Source organism: Zootermopsis nevadensis, unplaced genomic scaffold (genome assembly GCF_977971745.1).
Source record: "Zootermopsis nevadensis isolate Lab colony 2312 unplaced genomic scaffold, Znev_1.0 Znev_ptg000007l, whole genome shotgun sequence".
Lineage (NCBI taxonomy): Eukaryota > Metazoa > Arthropoda > Insecta > Blattodea > Termopsidae > Zootermopsis > Zootermopsis nevadensis.
In genome coordinates this window covers 21684436-21703759 of record NW_028259139.1, presented here as the reverse complement: position 1 = coordinate 21703759, position 19324 = coordinate 21684436, and the positions used below count along the sequence as shown (strand labels likewise).

Here is a 19324-nt window from a genome sequence, read left to right as displayed (position 1 = left end):
TCTGATTTGTCTTGAGGAATAATCGCGCCACGTTTCCTCTTCACGGGCCACAAGCGATCGAGTAAAGAAATGTCAACTCTCAAATTCGAGTCTACCCATGGCCGGTAGACTCTGCGGTATTTACTAAGGGGAAATACGACAGCTTCTTACAAATTCAACTTCTGGGTCTCAGACAGTTTTCGGGCTTGTGGCCTTAGACAATCGAATCATTTCCCAGGATCAAGAACAGAATTCGCCTTAGCGCCATTCGTCCCTAGTGGTCGCTATCCGAACAACAGAAAACATCTTTGCCGGGGTTCGAAGGAAGGAAACATTTTCTTTGGCTCAGCGCCCGGGCACCTCAAAAATCATTTTTAAAATTAATCAAGTAAAATGAAGTCGGAAGTTATTTTTAAATAAGGGCAATGAAATTGCAATCTTCTCATTATTTTTATGTGTTCTCTTCTTATAGGAAAAGAACTTAGAATTAATTATTGAATGTAACCAAATTATAAGTTAGAGTAATTCACTTTTGACGTAAATACGTCTATATTTTAGGGTCAGTGTCATTTGGCAAAAATGTAACGAAAAAGTGTAACTTCATTGTTATGTTACCAAGGAAACGTCATCTGTTTACTCGGCATTGTTGTGTTTCATTATCGCCGTTAACAATCCGCTTTCGTTATTCTGTTAAGAGCTGAGCTGTGAATCGCTTGTAGAAGAAGTGCGTCGTAGAGTAGATAATTTTGTGCTGTTAAAATCCTCTTAGAATATCACAATTACTTATCTTATATAAGAATTATTAAGAAGTCTGTGAAACTCCATTTTAGTTTTGATTAGATCGATCATTGACGGTGGACGTCGTGGTCTCTTACAATTGAACAAAGTTTGAGGTAAGGGATTCCTATTTATTATTATTGTTCATCACATTTAATGTTTTCGTCTGCATTTGTGAACTCGTGTAAGAGAATTAAACTTTTTTAACACAATTTCAATTAACATTAGATTGACTTGTGTGTGTTCACGGCAACATTGATAATAAAAGAATATTCCAGTAGACAATTAACTTTTTACAATTTTAAAGGAATTAAACGTATTTCGTGGCCCAGAATCTTAATAAAAATATGTCGATGCTAAGAAGTGGGGTTTATATTCTGAACAATAATTCTAAAACTTTACATCTCTTGATACATCGACATTATTAAAGCGTTTTAGGGAACTCTGAAGAAATTTTATTTCGGTTTTAAAAGCCTAATTATCGACGAATCTCCCTCTCATTATCTCCCTACATCAGCAGATTAAATCCGGGGAATGTTTGCTATTGTTGAGTGCAAAGTATTTATGGGTGCAAAACGTGGTCTTTCACTTTGAGGGAGGAACATAGACTGAGGGGCTCTGAGAACAGAGTGTTGAGGAAGATGTTTGGACCCAAAACGGGAGTGGGACAGATAAGAGAGAAAAATACTTGACGAGCAACTCACCCGATGTTGTTAGGGTGAGTTGAGTGTTTACAAGGCCTGAAGGGAGGAGACCTCTGGGAAGACCTCGGCGTAGGTGGCAGGATAACATTAAGATGGGTCTTAGGGAGATGGGACTCGATGGAGCGAACTGGCTCAGGATAGACCCCGGTGGTGGGCTTTTGTGAACACGATGATGAACCTTCTGGTTCAGAAAAGGAAGTGGGCTATTTTCTTTGACGAGCCGAGTACCAGTCGACTTTCCATAGAATATCTTGCACATTGCAGTGTGTGAGTGGCGTGATCTAGGCCTGATCTACGCATGCGTTAGAACGACTTAGAGTTTTTGTGACTGTTCCCAACTGTAATTCTCGCGTTAATTGAAAAATTTAAATTACATCTTGTGCTTGTAGCGTATGTAAATTTGTAACTTAGGCAGGAAAGTCCATAATCATGTAAGCTCTTACGCACTTTTAGTTCTACAGAGAGAAGAACTCGAAAATTTTATGCTTATGAAAAGGGGTAACCTTCTTTATCCAAAATTTATTTCTTAACTGTCTGGTTCTGCTTCAAAGGTCACGCAATTTCTATGGCAAAATTTTTCCTAATTTTCTAAAATCAGTTCACCAGAGCAGAGGCATCTAAGACTTTATGGATTACACTGATGTTTTTATACGTAATGTCTACGTAGTTTACATATAAGAAGTTTTCAATTTATGCGCGTAATGTCAAACACTTGGCATGACTTATTGACTGAATCAGTCACGTCTTCAGGGTGATTAAGCCAAGGAGAGTGAGATGGGCGGGGCATGTGGAGTGCATGGATGGGGCGAGAGGTGTGCATCATCCTTGATCTGACAGCCTACAATTTATTAATTAGTGAAGAAATCTATAAAGTTCCATATTACGAAATTTTCACCATTCTCTTATCAGTAACTCTCTCGCAGGCCCAGATATTCTTGTCAGTACCGTGTTCCCTCCCAGTCACTCTCAGTATGAAGAAAAACCTGTAACAGCGATGGACTGTCTTTTCAGGAGATGGAGTCAAACCAAAGTCACACCGAAACATTGGTCTCTCTGAAAGAAGCGAGAGAGAGGAACCTCTTTTGTGACGCTGTGCTGAGGTTGGACGACGGCGGTGTCTTTCCAGTTCACAGATTGAATCTGTCGATGGGCAGCGCATATTTCAGGTTTGTTCATTTAATGACGTGGTTTATTAACACGTGAAGTAAGGACACAACAGGCCCTTGGGTCAGCAGTGGCCGCGCGATCTGAGGCGTGGGCCTTGTGCCGCTCGGACACTGGGACCATGGGTTCGAATCCCACTCAAGGCGTGGATGTTTGTCCGCGTTCTTCTGTGTTGTGCTGTCCTGTGTACAGGCAGAGGCCTTGTGACGGGCCGATCCCTCGTCCAAGGAGTCCTACCAAAATGTCTGTAGATCGAGCCAACGGAAAGTTGGGACCCGCAGATGCTCAAGGCACTGAAGAACGGGTCGTTCCCAGTATCCCAGTTCATCCCCTTTGTTGCAGAAACCTGCATTGTTATACGGCTGAATGTCTTTTGTTATTTGTTCATTGTCATGAAATCTCACGGCGCCGTAGAAACTGAGTGGCATTTCAGACGTACTTACTGCCTTCCTTCCTCGATGATGGAGGCAGTAAGCACCTCTGAAACGTCCGATAATTTCTACGACGCAACATCCCAGAAGACGTACGTGATTTTTGTACTAATTTTTAAGTGCGGTTGTACCAAGTTGACAGTCAATCGATCTCGAGGGATAATTAGAATCCATTTCCAAAACGTCTTCGTTTTAAAGACGACCGACAAAGTACAGAAGAAAGTTGGTAATGCCCGGAACATTGAAAGCTGCTGTGTGTTACTCTGTCTGAAACAAACTATAACAAAGACCTTCGGGAGAAATGTTTCATTGATAGGACAGAATCGTTCGAGAATTTGTGCTTACGTTAATTTGCTTGTGTTTTAAATAAAGTTGCGGCGAGTTCTCGAAATGAGAAATGAATTTTAACCACGAGCCATTGATTCTGTCTTCCAAGAGACGTTTCTCACGTCTTGTTACAAGCTGTGCCCCTCTTTCAGTTTTTAGACAATCAAATCTTTCCGTTTGGCTTGCACTGCAAATCCCTTAATTTGTAATAGGAAATTCTTTGCTGGTTGGTGATCACCTCTTAAAGGCCTCGTAGAAACATCGGCTTTTCTTTTAAGTTGTTTATTGTCGGGAAAATGTTTTGACAGAACAAATAATTTCATATTACGAACTGATCAATCAGTGGAATGTACAGCCCGCGATGTGTTTTGAAATATTTGCGTTGGCTTTAAAATTTCTGTAGGAGTTGTTATAACCTCTGATATCTCTTGAAGGAGTCAAGGTTATGTAAGAAACGAGGGTGACCATTCCATAGTTCAAATGCTCGCTGCTTGCTTTCCGATTTTTAGGTTAAATTCTTTTAAGCCTTCGCCCGCTCTTGAACCTCTCGCAGTTAATCCGGTCGCTTTAGTACACATTCTGGGAATTTTTTAATTATTCAGGTAACAAACATTCATCCACCACATACGCGAAAGAATACTTTTATTTGGCTAAGTGAGTCATAAAAACTTAAGAGTTTATGCGCATGACTTTTAATTTTCTGCTCGCCGTTTCTCCAAATCGACGTTTCAGGACCCTCTTCACGACAAAACTGCACACCAGTGAGAAGACTGATGTTTTCCTGCACAGAATCAGCTCAGACATGATGACCCAGATACTGGATTATGTTTATTTTGGCGAGGTAGACATCCGCTCCGACAACGCGCGTCAGCTGCTCGAGACGGCTGACTACTTGTGTCTACCACGCGTTACTGAACTCTGCTGCGACTTCCTCATGGATGCGATGGACGCCGACAACTGTGTCGGCATCATGCAGTTCGCAAGGTAATCGATGTTCATTTGTCATTTGCTGTGACGCCAGCCTTCGTCGCTGGAGCGAATCAACTTTTCTCAAGAGAGCAGCCGAGAGCCGGGTCGGAGATTAAAGCCTCTGACTGACGACTGGGCAAATTATAAAGCGTTGTAGGTCAGGGCCTGTAATTTAAATATTCTGATTTAACTGCATATGTTTTGATCGTCATTAATACCAGCAGATGAATAATTTCACCACCTAGAACATTAATCGCGATCTATTGCAGGGTCATACTTAAATTTGTCTTCCTCTCGAAATCCTTTTCTGTTTCTTCCCCTGCGGAATTCCTTGCTGCTGACATAATCCTCCCAACACCAAAATCAACATTCAGCCCCACATCCTTCTGCGTACAGCAAAACCTCTGTCAACCGAGCCTCGATTATCCGATTCCCGCATTAAGAGACCGAATTTCAACCAGATCGGTTGCGATTGGATTCCACCGGCGAGAGTGTTTAAATCGATGTCCACGCGGTACAGTTCATTGATTGCTGATTATTATGAACACTTCAAGATATTTAGAGAATTGTTTGTTATCGGGCAAAGACAAGATACAACCCGCTGGTTCCCGTAGAAGCTGAACTCCTACTCCATCTTGTTGAGGAAAAACATAGCAAGCAAATCGACTGACATCGGCAGAATCACACCGGAACCTCCAGTTCATCCGATGGACAGAATGACTGATAAATTCACTATTTTAAAACAGGGACTCCCTCGAACAGCGCTCACGAGTGACTTTCGCCGTCGGCTTGTGCGTGCGACTCGCCCGCATCATTCGCTAGCGACTAAAATCTTTATCGAGTCTCAACTTATTTGTTCAATTCCGTGACCACGTTCCCCTTTCCCTCGCTCGTCAGACCCGTGGTTCCCCCCATATAGTCGGGTTACACGAGGTTTCACGGGATTAACACACGCAGTTACCGAAACGTCGTTTTGCCAAGGTTACGGCCAGAATTAAAAATTCTACACTCCTCATCTCATTGCCTTCTTCACTTGCGTACGCCGTGCCCTTGTTTCAACCTATAACCTTATCACGAGGACGAGCGGGCATTGCCTGGGTACCTTCAGAGCCGAAAACTTTCTATTTTGCCCCGGTTAAACGGAGCGTCTCTCACCGTTGCCTCTCCACGTGTCTGCTCTCAGTCTCGCTCATTCGGGCTTCAAGGGCTAAGGCAAAAACTGCAGGCGAAATACTGTGGTGTGCAAATAGTTGAGAATCCAGTTCTTGCTTCAGTATTTCAATGTGTAAGAGTCCGAAGGAGAACGATTCTGAGTCGGCTCTTACCCTCGCTGTCGCAGGTTTCACTTCTGCGCCTACCTCGAGTCTCACGCTCGTCGCTTCGTTCTGAGCCACTTCGTGGAAGTATCTCAGCAGAGCGAAGAACTTTTGGAACTGCCTGTAGAGGAGCTGCTAGAGATAATCGAGGCCGAGAAACTGAACGTGAGGGACGAGAGAGTTGTGTGGGAGTGCATTCTCCGGTGGATCAATCACGACCCGGACAACAGGAAAGGCCACATCGCGGACCTTTTGAAGGGCGTCAGACTGGGATTACTTGACGAAACATTTTTCAAAGAGAAGGTCAGTATGCCCCTGAAATCGTGGATGTTTATCGGAAGTGAAGCCCGCATTTTCAATTCAATATTCACACGTGTTCTTAACTAATTAATTCAAATCGTGAGCCTTTCGCTTAGTCACGTGTAAGCCCGTCTGTCTGTCTGTCCATTGGCATTTCCAGCTCGAGAACGTCTGAACGGATGTTCATTGGACTTAATACTGATACGTTTTAACGGAATCTGTTGACATATTCCAATTCTGGTTAAAATGTTACAATGACATCGTGAAAATTGTACAATGATTTGTATGCCTTCTTCCGCGCAAAATTTCCTGCGTAAGAAATCCTCAGATTAACTTAATTGCCATGGTTACAATAACTTCCTGTGGAATGCCGCTGGTAACACGCTCGCATTTGTGTGTATGTGCAAAACAAATATTCGATTCGTCCTTTTATGGAGAAATGTGGTTGGAGTTAATGATCGTCTTTTATTCATCGTCTGTGCTACAATCTTTGATTGAAGTGTCAGCTTATATTAAGATCCATTACGGGCTTTAGTTCAACTACAGCATTCCACCGTCAACTACATTCAAACGCCCACTCAGCTCGAACAGGAAAATCCTCCAACTGATAAATCACGTCTTCTGACGCAGCGTTCGACTTAACCAAAGATCCTACCGCCATAAGAAGCGTGTCTTAGCTGCTATAACAATTTCACGCATCTCCGACGATGAACACTTAGCATGATAATCTTCAGCTGATTGACCACATAGGGACAACAGATATCCGAAAAGTTCAGCAAGAAAACTTCGTTCTACTGCCAAGAGTAAATTACCCGAGGGGCTTAAAACTGATAGACAGCTTGAACATTCTAATATTTTAAACGTAATCTCACGAAGCAGCCATATTCCTTCTTCCATTTAACGATGCGCTTTAACCCGAGAGGAAAAAAAGTTTCTACTCTAGGTCAAATGCCCTTTGATTTCAGCCACTCACCTCTTACGAATATTCGTGAAACAATCTCACTTATTCATGAGAATGTTATCCGCTTCAAATGTCTTTACAATTTGGCATTCCTATCTAGTAGTTTTGGAGATCCACCTGAAGATGTCGAATTAAGGTCGAAACATGCAAAGGCTCATAGTAGACATCGAGCCCATAATCACACGCTGTTGTGTTGACGGGCCTTCCACCCAACCATCAACATGCAGAAGGTTGCCTCCCTTGAAACTCGAAACAACCAATTATCATAATTTTCTTTGGATTCTACGTAATTTTGACGATTAATTAAAGTTATCGATTCAAAAAGAATGTGCATCTCGCACGGGAGAGACGAGAAATAAATTACAATTTTTGAATGTAACTCAAAACGCAACCCTTACTGAAGTATTTAACTTTCGGTTGAAACACATTTCAATAGTTTTCTCTAAGATCTATTTAACCTTGTTTTCGCTTCTCTCCTCAACCTGTGCATTTGTTAAGAGCGTCGTTACAAAAACCAAAAAAACATTTTCCTGTATATGTCACAGTCTATTTCGGTGATTTCAGAACAAAATTATGTGTGAATTTCTTGTCTCGTCTGCAATGGAACATGGCATCCCTTCCTAAACGTTCATAAGGTTCACATTGAACTGTTCAACAGGTGTCAAAGCACCCGTACGTGACGGAAAATGTTGCGTGCAGACCCGTGATCTCGGAGACGCTCAAATTTCTGGACGACGTGAAAAGTTTGACGAAGGACGACAAGGACCTCGTGACACCAAGGATTGCCCGCCCGCGAAAGCGACGGGACATTCTGTTTGCTATTGGTGGGAGTTGCAACGGAGACCCTACAGATGTGATCGAAGCTTACGACGCACGCGCAGACCGGTGGACTGTGGTGAGTTGGACGCATTTCTACTCTTACCGTGCCTTGTTAAATGACGCCTCCGAGAAAAACTACTTTTCCTTATTGTTGCTAAACTTAACCACGAGGAACTCATTGCCTCTTTATTTCGTGTTCGTTTATTTCCATTGCAGTAAACGCTTTTTTAAGAGAAGCTCCAAAGCCATGAATTAAAAAGAATAAATAAATTACTCAAATTCTGAGTCTCGTGTAAAATGTAAGTTCTAAGAGGAATCGACGACGGATCTGAAGTTTTCCTTAAATACCGTTTACAATAAGCGTCCTACTTCAACTGTCATGGCGACCTGTCTGCTGATTTTAGACATCGTTAATCGTCAGTGGATTTCAACGTAACAAATGAAGCACTCATCAGTGTCGATGTTGGCCATCTGCGTGGTAACCCCTGGGGTGGGGTGGGGGACATACTGCCTCCAGCTTTGCGTCGATAAAACCCAAAACACCGAAATCTGTCTTTACCACCGTACGGACCTGAAATGTCAGCTGTTGGACAGAAATTGATTCTACGTTTGTCTGTCGAACTTGACGAGAACTTCTGTTCGAGTCTTCCTGTTTCCACCTTCGCTCAAAGTTAATTTCTCAAGGTCTTTGTCGAGTGCCTCCCTCCACGGGGTAGCAATTTCGGTCCACTGTTGGGGGTTGCACCTCTGCTCCGGTGGGTGGTCGCTTGAACTCTAATGTAAGGGCATCACTTCAGTAGACCGAATGACCCAAAGAAACATAAAGCCATGACCTGTTCTTCCTGTGCAGGTGGAAGGGGTCGACTCGATCGGTCCGCGAGAAAGCCATGGCACGGCAGTGGTCGGTGTCGACATTTACGTCATCGGTGGTTACGACGGCGAAGAAGTCTTAAGCTCATGTCGCTGCTTCAACGCTGTTACGAAGACATGCCGCGAGGTGGCGCCTATGAATGCCCGAAGGTAAGATGCAGCTTCGTAACTAAAGAAATCCTTGGAACAGAGTCCTTCTTAAAAAGCTGATAGTCGCTGTCTTAGTCAAGATATAAATGTGGGCAGGGGATGTAAAATTGTACCACTCACATTCAGGAGCATCGTGCAGAGTGTGAATAGGTCGGAGGACTTTCGCGACGTTGATTTTAAGAATACGATTTGCCTTTGAATTCATTTGAGTTAAGATTTAACAATGACGAGCGAACAATTGCGTTCTGCGAGAGGAAATGCATCTCCATCAGCAATAAATGAGCATAGCAGAGATTGTAATTTTTTTCGTTTCAGATATAATTTAATGGTGGCAGTTCTGCGAGGTGCAGTGTACGCCATGGGCGGTGGAGTTGATCAGACTCACAGAACGGCGGAAAGATACGACTGCAAGGCGAACCAGTGGTCTTTGATCGCTCCCATGAACACAGAGCGAACCTGTGCAAGTGCGGCTGCACTGAATGGTACGTAAATCCTGTGAAACAGAAATTTGTGAGTTAGCGCAGAAGGCGAGGCGTCTGTCTGTCTGTCTGTCCGCGTGTAAGAACGCAAGAACGGTTGAAGGAATCGCGGGATTTGAGGTTCTCACGGCGGCGAGTACGAAGATGGCTGTCGTTTGGCTGCCGCCGACGTTTCAAAGGAACCTTATGCCTTCATCATCAAGGTATTCCTCTTCGCTCTTGATCTTAGTCTCCTTCATTCCATTGTCCCATATTCTTTCAATATCTCTTCTTTTATCCGTGCCACGGACTACGTTATTTCACAAACTGCAACGGCTTGAAGTTCCGAGTGCGTGATGGTTTCTTCGGCTCTTGTAAGATGTCCCTGTGCGTCGTCTTCTGTCTTTTTAGTGTGCACTAGGAGTGAATGCAAACAACCATCAAACTGTCAAAATGGCTCTCATATAATACAGATGTAATATGTTTTTGAGACAGTCAATAATCTCACGTAAATAGCACATTGTATTACAAATGTAGAGCACCTTTTAGCAGCTCGTTCCGTACATCTCTGGCACCAAATTTAATAAAATTCGTTTCACAGAAGATGTTAATTACCATCATCTCCATTATGCATTAATTTAAGCACTTTGTGCTGTTTATTGTAAATTTTATCAGTTAAACTCATTTCCTTTGACACGCCGATTGTCTGCTTTCGAAACAAAGAAACAAATGAACAGAGACAGCAGTGTCTGTGCAGTTTCTGTGACTCGAAGGGGGATTTATTAGATTTACAAATTTAAGTACGGATTGTCCCATGTCTGTGCTCTGTGTCATTTAGCTAATTTGTTTTTACAGACAAAATATACGTCGCTGGTGGAAGACATGGTCAGAATTGTCTAAACTCGGTGGAAGTTTATGACCCGGACACCGACCAATGGACGTTCGTTGCACCAATGCTTTCTGAACGTTCGTTTCTTTCTTGCGTCGAGTTCCACGGCTTCCTGTACGCCCTGGGTGAGAACTCTGGACATTCCGAGTGAAGCTCCTCTGTCCTTACAGAACTTTCTATTGTGAAATGATTTCCTGGTTTTCTCTGAGTGACTGAGATTTTATGAACAGAATTTTTCTCCCGTCATCACAGAGTTTGTTTGTCAGTAATTTTATCCCTGATTCGTGGTTTCGATTACATTTTCCAAAAAGAACACTTAACTAACTAACTAACTAACAACGCACAACCCCTTGTGGTATCCAAAGTAACATAAGCCCCATTTGTCACACAGTCCCAGTTTTAAAGGTAAATATTTTGTTCTTTTAGCAAGGAAATTTCAGTTTGCCGCGCTGTTATCCCCAAAAAGCCGATGGTTTAAAGCAGTCCCTTCGCAGTCTTTGCTTCAAGTACGAAAATTAAATTGTAGCTGTTCCTGGAACTAATACTGACAATGCAAGAGGGAATGAATTTTCTTTGTTGAATTTCATTCATTCGTTCCGTTTACGGAATAACAAATTTTAAGAGCGTAAAGACGGACGGAGTGTGAAGCATCGAAGTTACGGGAAATACAAACATCTAGAAATTTGTAATTGGTAATCTTGAAGAAAAGATACCACTTGTGATACATTGGCGTAAAAGGAAGGATAATATTAAAATGTTTTAAGTAACTCGAGTATTTGGAAAGGGTTCAACTACAGACATTTGTGAATAAGGTGATGTATCTTGTGGCTCTATAAAGTTCAAACATTTCGTGGCCATTTGACAGAGTAATGAATATCAAGACGGGCCCCACTGAATGGGGTTAGAATAAGTTGCCTTTGGCAGCTTTTCTTTATATACTGTGACCTGTTACTGAATGTGTGTATGTACAGGAGGATGGAACGAGACATCTGTTGAGCTCAGAACCGAAAAGTACGACGCTGCAGAAGACACGTGGACCGAGATCCCTTGCATGAAATACTATTCATATGACTTAATCGCAGAAGTGATGGACGATACGATCTTCGTCATCAATGATTATTATAAACAAGACGACCTCTTCACCCGTGCCGCATATTTCAATGACAAGGAAAATCGATGGTTTGTTTCTTTGTTTCTTTGTTTGTATGATTGTTCAGGGCTGTATAATCACAAACTGTTACTTCCGAAAAGCTCTAGGAAGTGAATCATTTCCGGTCAATGTATCCGCGATCTTGCGGATGCTGCGCCATGTAGTATCGAAGAAAGTGACCGACGTTTCGGATGTTATTCCTGCTCTCTCAGGGCGTCGAATAAAAGCACGAAAATTGGGCGAGTGGATGGGGTAGAATGAAAGAAGGCAGGGCGACGTTGCGGTCAAGCTGATTGGTTAAAGCAGAGGGCGAATGACTAGGAAATGCTAATCAGACGTAAGCCGTGACTGCATTAATAAGAGGCTCTTTGATCAGTGGCACTCTCTTGGGCAGGAAGTGTCTGGCGTTCAGCACATCAGCATCGCCACAATCTTCGGCTTTCGTCAAAGTGTTAGGCCAGTTTCAGGTTTAACGACGCCTACCGTTTCATGTTCCCGTTTCTGATGGACGTTTATTTCAAAATGGCTGTCTCTTGGCGTGTTCGACCACGCAATCTCCTGAAATCTGTTGACGGAGTTAAATAAGGAGCTCCAAAAACATCCCAGTAGACACATTTCTTCATACTTGCTTGTGCAAGAGCCAGAAATCTCACGGAAATTCATTTAATTTTGGTTTGTGTCTGTCTTACGTCTAGCAGAACTACTTTTGGAGGGACAATTTTTTTTTTAAACATATTCCTAAAAGAGGGAAATATTGTCATGGGCGCATGTATCAAACAAGACACGCGTATCTCTCCAAATAAAATTTATGATTAAATTTATTATTCTGACCGAAGGTAATGGCTTAATGAAGTGTACGAAACGTCGCTAGCCAGAACACACGTCATTTGACAGCGTTTTAAAATAGTCATAACCTCTCCCTCCACTTCGATGTATTAACATGTATTACGTTATAATAGCACGCTGACCCATGTTTTATGTGCATCTGAGTAAAAGAGAGATCACGTGGGAACTGTTCTGAAATATGGTGAGGCATTGAATTCCGATTGGGGGAACTTTTGTTAAGGTTGTCAGGAAACAAAATACAAGCAACGACATTTCGGTGGAAGCTGTGCCCTTAGCTTCAAGCAGTTTTCCATCCTACATAAAGGCAGAGCCAACCCATCAGACATGGATATTTTTAGGGCAAAACATTTTACGACTCACAAAGATAATTCTTTTTACTTATTCTACATCGAAATATCTGATATTTTAGAACCCCAAAAGTAAAAGTATATATATACATATTTTCTGTAACTGTGTCCGCGAAATGTGGTAAAAATTGTCTTGAGTGCAGATTATACTAATGGACGATGAAAGAGGGTTTGTTTTCACTTTCAATATTTGAAATTGCAGGCACAAGGCGGCAGACATGAATGTTCGTAGAAGAAATATGTCGACTTGTGTCATCAGGAACCTACCGAATGCAAGCGACTACGCCTACAAACACAGAGACAAATTAATGGAGGAGAAATGCAAAGAAATGTTGGATTCGGAATGTAACCGTCCATCTGCTGATGTAGCCACGGGTTCGAACCCAGTAGCTAGGCCGGCGCTGGTGCGGTTAAAACGTTTGTTACTTCGGTGCGCGGAGAGGGTTAAAGGTCTTCTCAGGATACCTTGACATAGGGTCGGTCGGTGGGCGAGGATCTCCGACTCTCAGGGAAAATACGGAGAGGCCTTAATTGGAGCGGCGCTCGCGGGAGGGCAGTGAAGTCGCTGAGCTGGTGCAATTCTTGACGACACAGTTGTTGTTGTTGTTGTTGTTGTTGAAATCACTCAATTTATTCACGAATTGAGAGACGCTGATGCAAAGACACACTTATGTTCATATTCAGGCAGTGCAATGAATCGGCTGTTTATGTACTGAATCTTTGCGAACAGAACACGTCTGCACGACTTGAAGACCGACACTTTTAGAGACACCGCAACAACACAAACGCGCTATAAATACCCCAGCAACTTAAATTTAGTATTTAATATGGCGATCCGATTCGTCCCCCAAAATCACCCCATAAGGTCGCAAACGCTCCGAAAAGCCACATTAGAAATTCATTGGTCCCAGTCGCAGTGAGTCGACTGTTCTAGGGCAAACGTCATTCCATATCTGGAAAGGCTTAAGTTTTCGCCTCGTAAACAACTTTTACGAGGCGAAAGCTTTGTGAGTGTCACGGAAGGTCTCGACGAAAGACGTTGAAGCAACTGACTGTCGCCACTCTCTTCCAATCCAATAAATTAACAAAGCCAAAATTCATAAAATCATTCACATTTGCATAAAGTAAGGCGTTCAAAATATAATCTCATCGCGCCTCCTTCGTTTGTACAAACCGGAATAATACGCCAAGGCCTGGTTTACCCCTCATCTCAAGGTTCAGCCCGTTCGGGACTCGAACTACGAACCTGGACTGGCACAGGAAAATCAGTAGTTTGCAGTTTATTACAACCACGATGAACACATTCATTTTAATCACTTTCCTTACGAAAATAATGTAGAAAACTAGGAATTGATGTGGGAACTACAAAAAAAAAATAAAAAAATGAAAAGAGAAATATTGTTTGCAGCAAAGAAGGAAAAATTATTTCGCCTCGTTGTTTTCTGCTCAAGAAGTCTTATTGAAATTAATTATTTTAAAGACGTTTAATTTTATCTAAAATATTACCATTCATCAACACACAACAGTTTCTCTTTGCATCTTGTATTAAATGAATCCACTTGTGGCGATATGTTTCGAGTTACGAAACCGTCTTCATGGTATTAGGGGAAGATTCATGAACATCGTTTACAAAAACGTCATTATTAAGGCAACAGACTTCGAATTTTGTATCGATTTCTGATCTACGTGTGATATTTTAAAAAGAATTTTGAAAATTCATTTGGCTGAGTTGCTCCAACATACCGGGTATTGTGTCATGTGCCTGAGGAAGAACCAACTGTAATCGTCTAGCCATGAGGTCGAGCTCGGACTACGACCACCCATCAAGGACGAAGCAATGTTTCCGTTTTCAATACATTCACTCCCGCACATGTCGCGAAGGGTCAGTGGAACATTTGTCAGTCAGCTGTCCTTTCGAAAAATCCACATCCAAGAAGTTCGAAACTTCTTTCAACTGGCCATTGCAGTATTTCACCCCTGGGAGGTCCGATCCCTATTAATTGAGTTTATACAAGAGTAGGCATAAGTGACCTAGCGTCACCACGCGATGTAAACTGTCAGAGTTGACCTCGGGTATCGAACCGACCAATCAGAGACTTGAATTTAAAATATTCCACCAATCACAAAACTAAGCGGGAAGTCCAACCAATGATGTTGCAAAATTTCAGATTTCGGAATGAGTGGGAGAAGTTAATATATTTGAGACGCAGACTTCTTCTGAGAGGAGTCGGCAGTTGTTGCAAGTTGAAACGGTATCACGGACTCATCGGTGTATTACATTGACTTTGACCAATATCTCCCGGAGAATTTAAATAAGCTTCACCTGAAAATAAACAACTAAAGCCTCAGCTGAGGCGATCTTTAATTAAACCCCGTAAACCCAGCAAAAGAGTCTCATAAATCCGTTCATCGAACCCGATACCACCTTGGCAACAAAGCAAAGAAGAAGCGAACGGTTACACAACCTCTTCAAATGCCATGCTTTCAGTTAACAGATGTATTTATTTATTCGCGGTATTTCGTAAGGTACTTTTATGTATTTTAATGAATAAGTTCGAATACTACCACAAAATACACAAAACCAAGAACTTGAATTTCGTTACGGCACATACAGAGTAATAGGAAAATGAGACAGCTCTAATGAAACGGGGAATTCGAAGTATCTGTAGGAGATAAAATCAAATACAGAATCAGCTTAACAGATCATAAGCCAGACCTGAAAGAAGACTTCACGCACCAATCCTGCTTCTTAAGGGCTTTGGTTACAGAATGCCAAAGCATTTCACAAGAGAGATGTGAAACTTCTATAGGACAGACAGTCCTAATTGTAATGTAAGAATGTTGCCACCTGATGTCGAGACCTTTTTATTTTCACAGGTTGAAGTCTTTGGGTAAGAAATGCCAAAGCATCTCACAAGAGAGATGTGTAACTTTCCTATGCCAGACATTGCTAATTGTAATGTAAATATGTTGTCACCTGATATCGAGGCTTTTTATTTTCACAGGTTTAAGGGCTTTGGTTACAAGATGCCAAAGCATTTCACAAAAGAGAGATGTGAAACGTCTCTAGGACAGACAGTCCTAATTGTATTGTTAGAATGTTGCCACCTGATGTTGAGACCTTTTCATTTTCACAGATTTAAGTGCTTTGGTTACGAAATGGCAAAGCATTTCAGAAGAGAGATGTGAAACTTCTCTAGGCCAGACTTTGCTAATTGTAATGGAAGAATGTTGCCACCAGATCTCGAGTCCTTTTTATTTTCACAGGTTTAAGTTCTTTGGGTACGAAATGGCAAAGCATTTCACAAGAGAGATATGAAACTTCTCAAGGCTACGGTACCTGGTGGCCTTTTTATTTTCATAGATTTAAGTGCTTTGGTTAAGAAATAGCAAAGTATTTCAGAAGAGAGATGTGAAACTTGTCTACGCCAGGCGGTACTAATTGTAATGGAAGAATGTGGGACCGGATCGCGAGGCCTTTTTATTTTCACAGATTGAAGTGCTTTTAAAGAATGGAAGTTGTAATTTAGCAAACTGAAAGAAAGTCCCTTGGAACATATCTGCAATAATTTTACAAAATAAATAAAGCATAAGATCAAGATTTTGAACATCACAGATTTATGTTCAACAGAATATAATGCTGAGCAAAAGATGCAGAAACTCCCCGAAGCATAAATATTTTGCAGATGTGATGTGTCATGACCTTTCTTCTACATGTGATACTGCATTGGCCACTGACACTAATGCCATGTTAGCAGTGAAAAAGTGGTATTATACTCCTTTGCAATATTCATGTGTGACTCACTGCTGGATGCAGAAAAGCTTAAACAATAAGCACAAAGTGTGACAGAAAAATCGTAAGAACAGTCTTTGGTGTTCAACTGCCCCCGCTGAAACGGTGTGACTACACAGAATCTTACTAAACAAGAGCTGACATTAGGACAACAAAATGTCAGTATCAAGTACTAACAGAAGAAAAGAATGGCATTACCATTCACCTTGCAAACTATTTAGGGTTTGAGGTTTTCATGGCAGTGGGTCTGAAAATGACTGTCTTCTGTGTTATGTAGTCTGGTAGAAGTTTGCCAACATTTCAGAGGTCCTTGCTGCTTCCATCATCGTCGCCCGGATGACGTAAGACATCCATCTTCATCGCTGAAACCATCCGTGTCTAATACAGAATGAAGTATTACACTGCACCATACTCGAGTACTGCAAGGGAGAGAGCAACTCCTTCCTCATTTGACTCAAAGTATTTTGTGACGAGACACAGTTATCACTTACAGTGGAAAGATAATGCAATGGCACTTAAAAATTATTCATACAGCAGAAATACTTATGATCATAAACCACCAAAAACCAATTGTTACAATACAATGGAATGTACTAACCAGTTGCTTAAAAATTATTTTCCAGATGTAGTTCCAAAAGAATCATATTTCAGGGCATTCCATTTAAAATGAAGCCCAGCTCCTATACATGAAACCCTTTTACAAACAAAATTATGAAACAAATGGCGATATTAAAGCTGCAGTTTGCTACTACAGATGATGAACTATTTTAAATTCGTACAGTCATAATTTGAGGCATATTGTCGCTCAATTAATAATTGTCACAGACAAACACTTTCTCTATCTCAAAACTTTGTTAACTTTCTGTGTATTGTCTTATTTTGCACTTCCTTCAGAGGATATACATTGCTAAATGCCTAACAAACAGCTGAAAATTATTCTGGTGCAAAGAAATGCTTGAGAATAAACATCTTCTGCTCATGATATACCTTGTTTGCACACGCACAGCCCAACAGCTGTGAGCAAGGGTCTAGTAACCAGGAGGAAATTCGGTGGAATGTCATGGGGAAGGTTGAGAGAGTTCATTACACTGGGAGGAACATGCTTCTGATTCCATTTTTGTACCATGGTACATGATACTGGGTTGCATATTCAATGGTATAACCTACATATAATAATTTTACAAGAAAACTTTCTGCGTTATCTTAAGTTATCTCACCAGCTACCTCACAACTTATAGCATGTTGTGTTGCTTACCACCATTTCAAAGGTACATACTGCCTCCATCTTCACATTCATAGAAAACAATGGCAATGTGACTGCATAGTGTCATAATCCAGAAGACCACAATCTGTACATATAAATCTGTCTCCCAACGTTACCACGTTTTCTCAACTACCCCATGCATTTCCTTCCAAGAGAGGGAAAATAAAGCCAAACTTTGGATATAAGGTTTATTTGTAAGAAATTTGGCAACAGAATTCATTAACGTACCCAGAAGCCAAGCCAAGCCCAACTTCAGTGTACACGGGTACTTTTCGCATATGACGGAAGAATCAGAAATATAAATCAAGTTGTCATCCCTGGAGAAATGGACTTGCATGCTGCATCTATACATAAGCCATTTGAAGCTGCAATGTAACACAAAACAAGTGATGGTTGAATTTTTGAAAGCATTCATTCACACCAACAACGAAAACAAGTGGCTCAACACTTGACAGTTTTGCACGTTGATAAAAAGTGAATTGACATTCATGCTGCCTGTGTTAACTTGAAAAAGAGTTTTAAGAAGTTGATGGCACAGAGGATGACCACTCATGTGACAGCAATCCTGACCATTCAAATCAGCTGATGATGGCAGCAGTGGAGAACAGTAATTATAAGTATACTTCTTAAGGGCCGTTTGAGTAGCAAGTCATTAACATACACCACTTTCTTATTTCAGGATAAATGCAAGTATGTGAAATGGACAGGGTTGTCCTCAGTGGTCTGGCTAGTAGTTGTGCCACCAGTCCACTAAAACTGGAGGAATATGAGATGTTTTCTCTTCTCCATTCTGCACAAGCTTTGCTGTTTGCTTGGACGTGGCTTTATGAATTATGTAACTTAACTGCTACATCATTTGATCACGTTTTCATGCACTAGAGGATCAGAGTTTCCAGGCTTCGCATTCATTTGTGCCTCACAATGAAGGAAACTTAGAGAATTTGCCCTTTAAACATGGGTAGACTGTGTGGTCCTCACCAAAAAATATCTCAGTTGAGCTGTGTACTGTGCAAATACTTTTCCTTTCTTGAAATGACAGTAAATTAGTCCCTTTGTTTTAAGAATATTATTTTTGGCATCCTAAAACCCTTTGTTACTAAACAGTCAGTTTTTGGAAACTAGATAGAAATGCTATTCCATGTTTTTTAGAAAATCTATTGTCAAGAAGAACATTCTTGGAGAAACTAAAAACATTGAAATATGGGAGACACTGCCAACCTACATACAACCCTAAGAGTGAATATAAGGAAAACAAAATGTACACCGGGAACCTTTGTTTTGCAATATTATTTTTACCAATGGTTAACAGCTTGCAACAATCTGAGAAAAACTGATTTGCTGGCAATGCTTGATGTTTCAAAAAAGTTGAAATGTTTTGAATTTCAGGGGCCTTTAACAACCATATGACTTACGTGCTTCACGAAAATAAAAGAAAAACATGAATCTTTGGCAAAAACATTTACAGTACACGCTGGTCATTCTTTATTTAAGCCACCAAAAAAATTATGAGCTTCTGGAGATCCAACTTACATTTAGTAGTTCAGAATATAATAAAAGAGTTTGTAAAAACTGAGAAATATTGAAATGGGTCACATGACTTGCCAGATCAAGAACTGCCATTGAGAGGTCAAGAATAATCTGAGTTGCCCCTTGACAGAAGTAATTGTACAGAATCTTTCCAACTGCTAGATCATTATGGTGCTCTGCTGAATGAGCACTGTTTCCAAAGGCCATTCAAAAGGATTTGTTAAAAGCCCTCCATGAAGTGAGCTAGGTGACATCTCAAGACAAATTCAAGAACCACATAAGA

At 41.3% G+C, this 19324-nt stretch overlaps 1 protein-coding gene across 1 annotated transcript; it reads left to right on the top strand.

Annotated features, from left to right (window-relative positions):
* The first annotated feature begins 679 nt into the window (after window positions 1–679).
* LOC147874689 (kelch-like protein 10) lies at window positions 680–14898 on the top strand. The gene is made up of 10 exons (XM_087344589.1): window positions 680–872; window positions 2472–2626; window positions 4115–4366; window positions 5691–5970; window positions 7587–7823; window positions 8598–8767; window positions 9083–9249; window positions 10081–10239; window positions 11086–11293; window positions 12660–14898. Exons 2-10 carry the CDS (start codon window positions 2475–2477, stop codon window positions 12925–12927), a joined length of 1893 nt encoding a protein of 630 aa, XP_087200715.1. The 5' UTR covers window positions 680–872; window positions 2472–2474; the 3' UTR covers window positions 12928–14898.
* Window positions 14899–19324: the final 4426 nt, after the last annotated feature.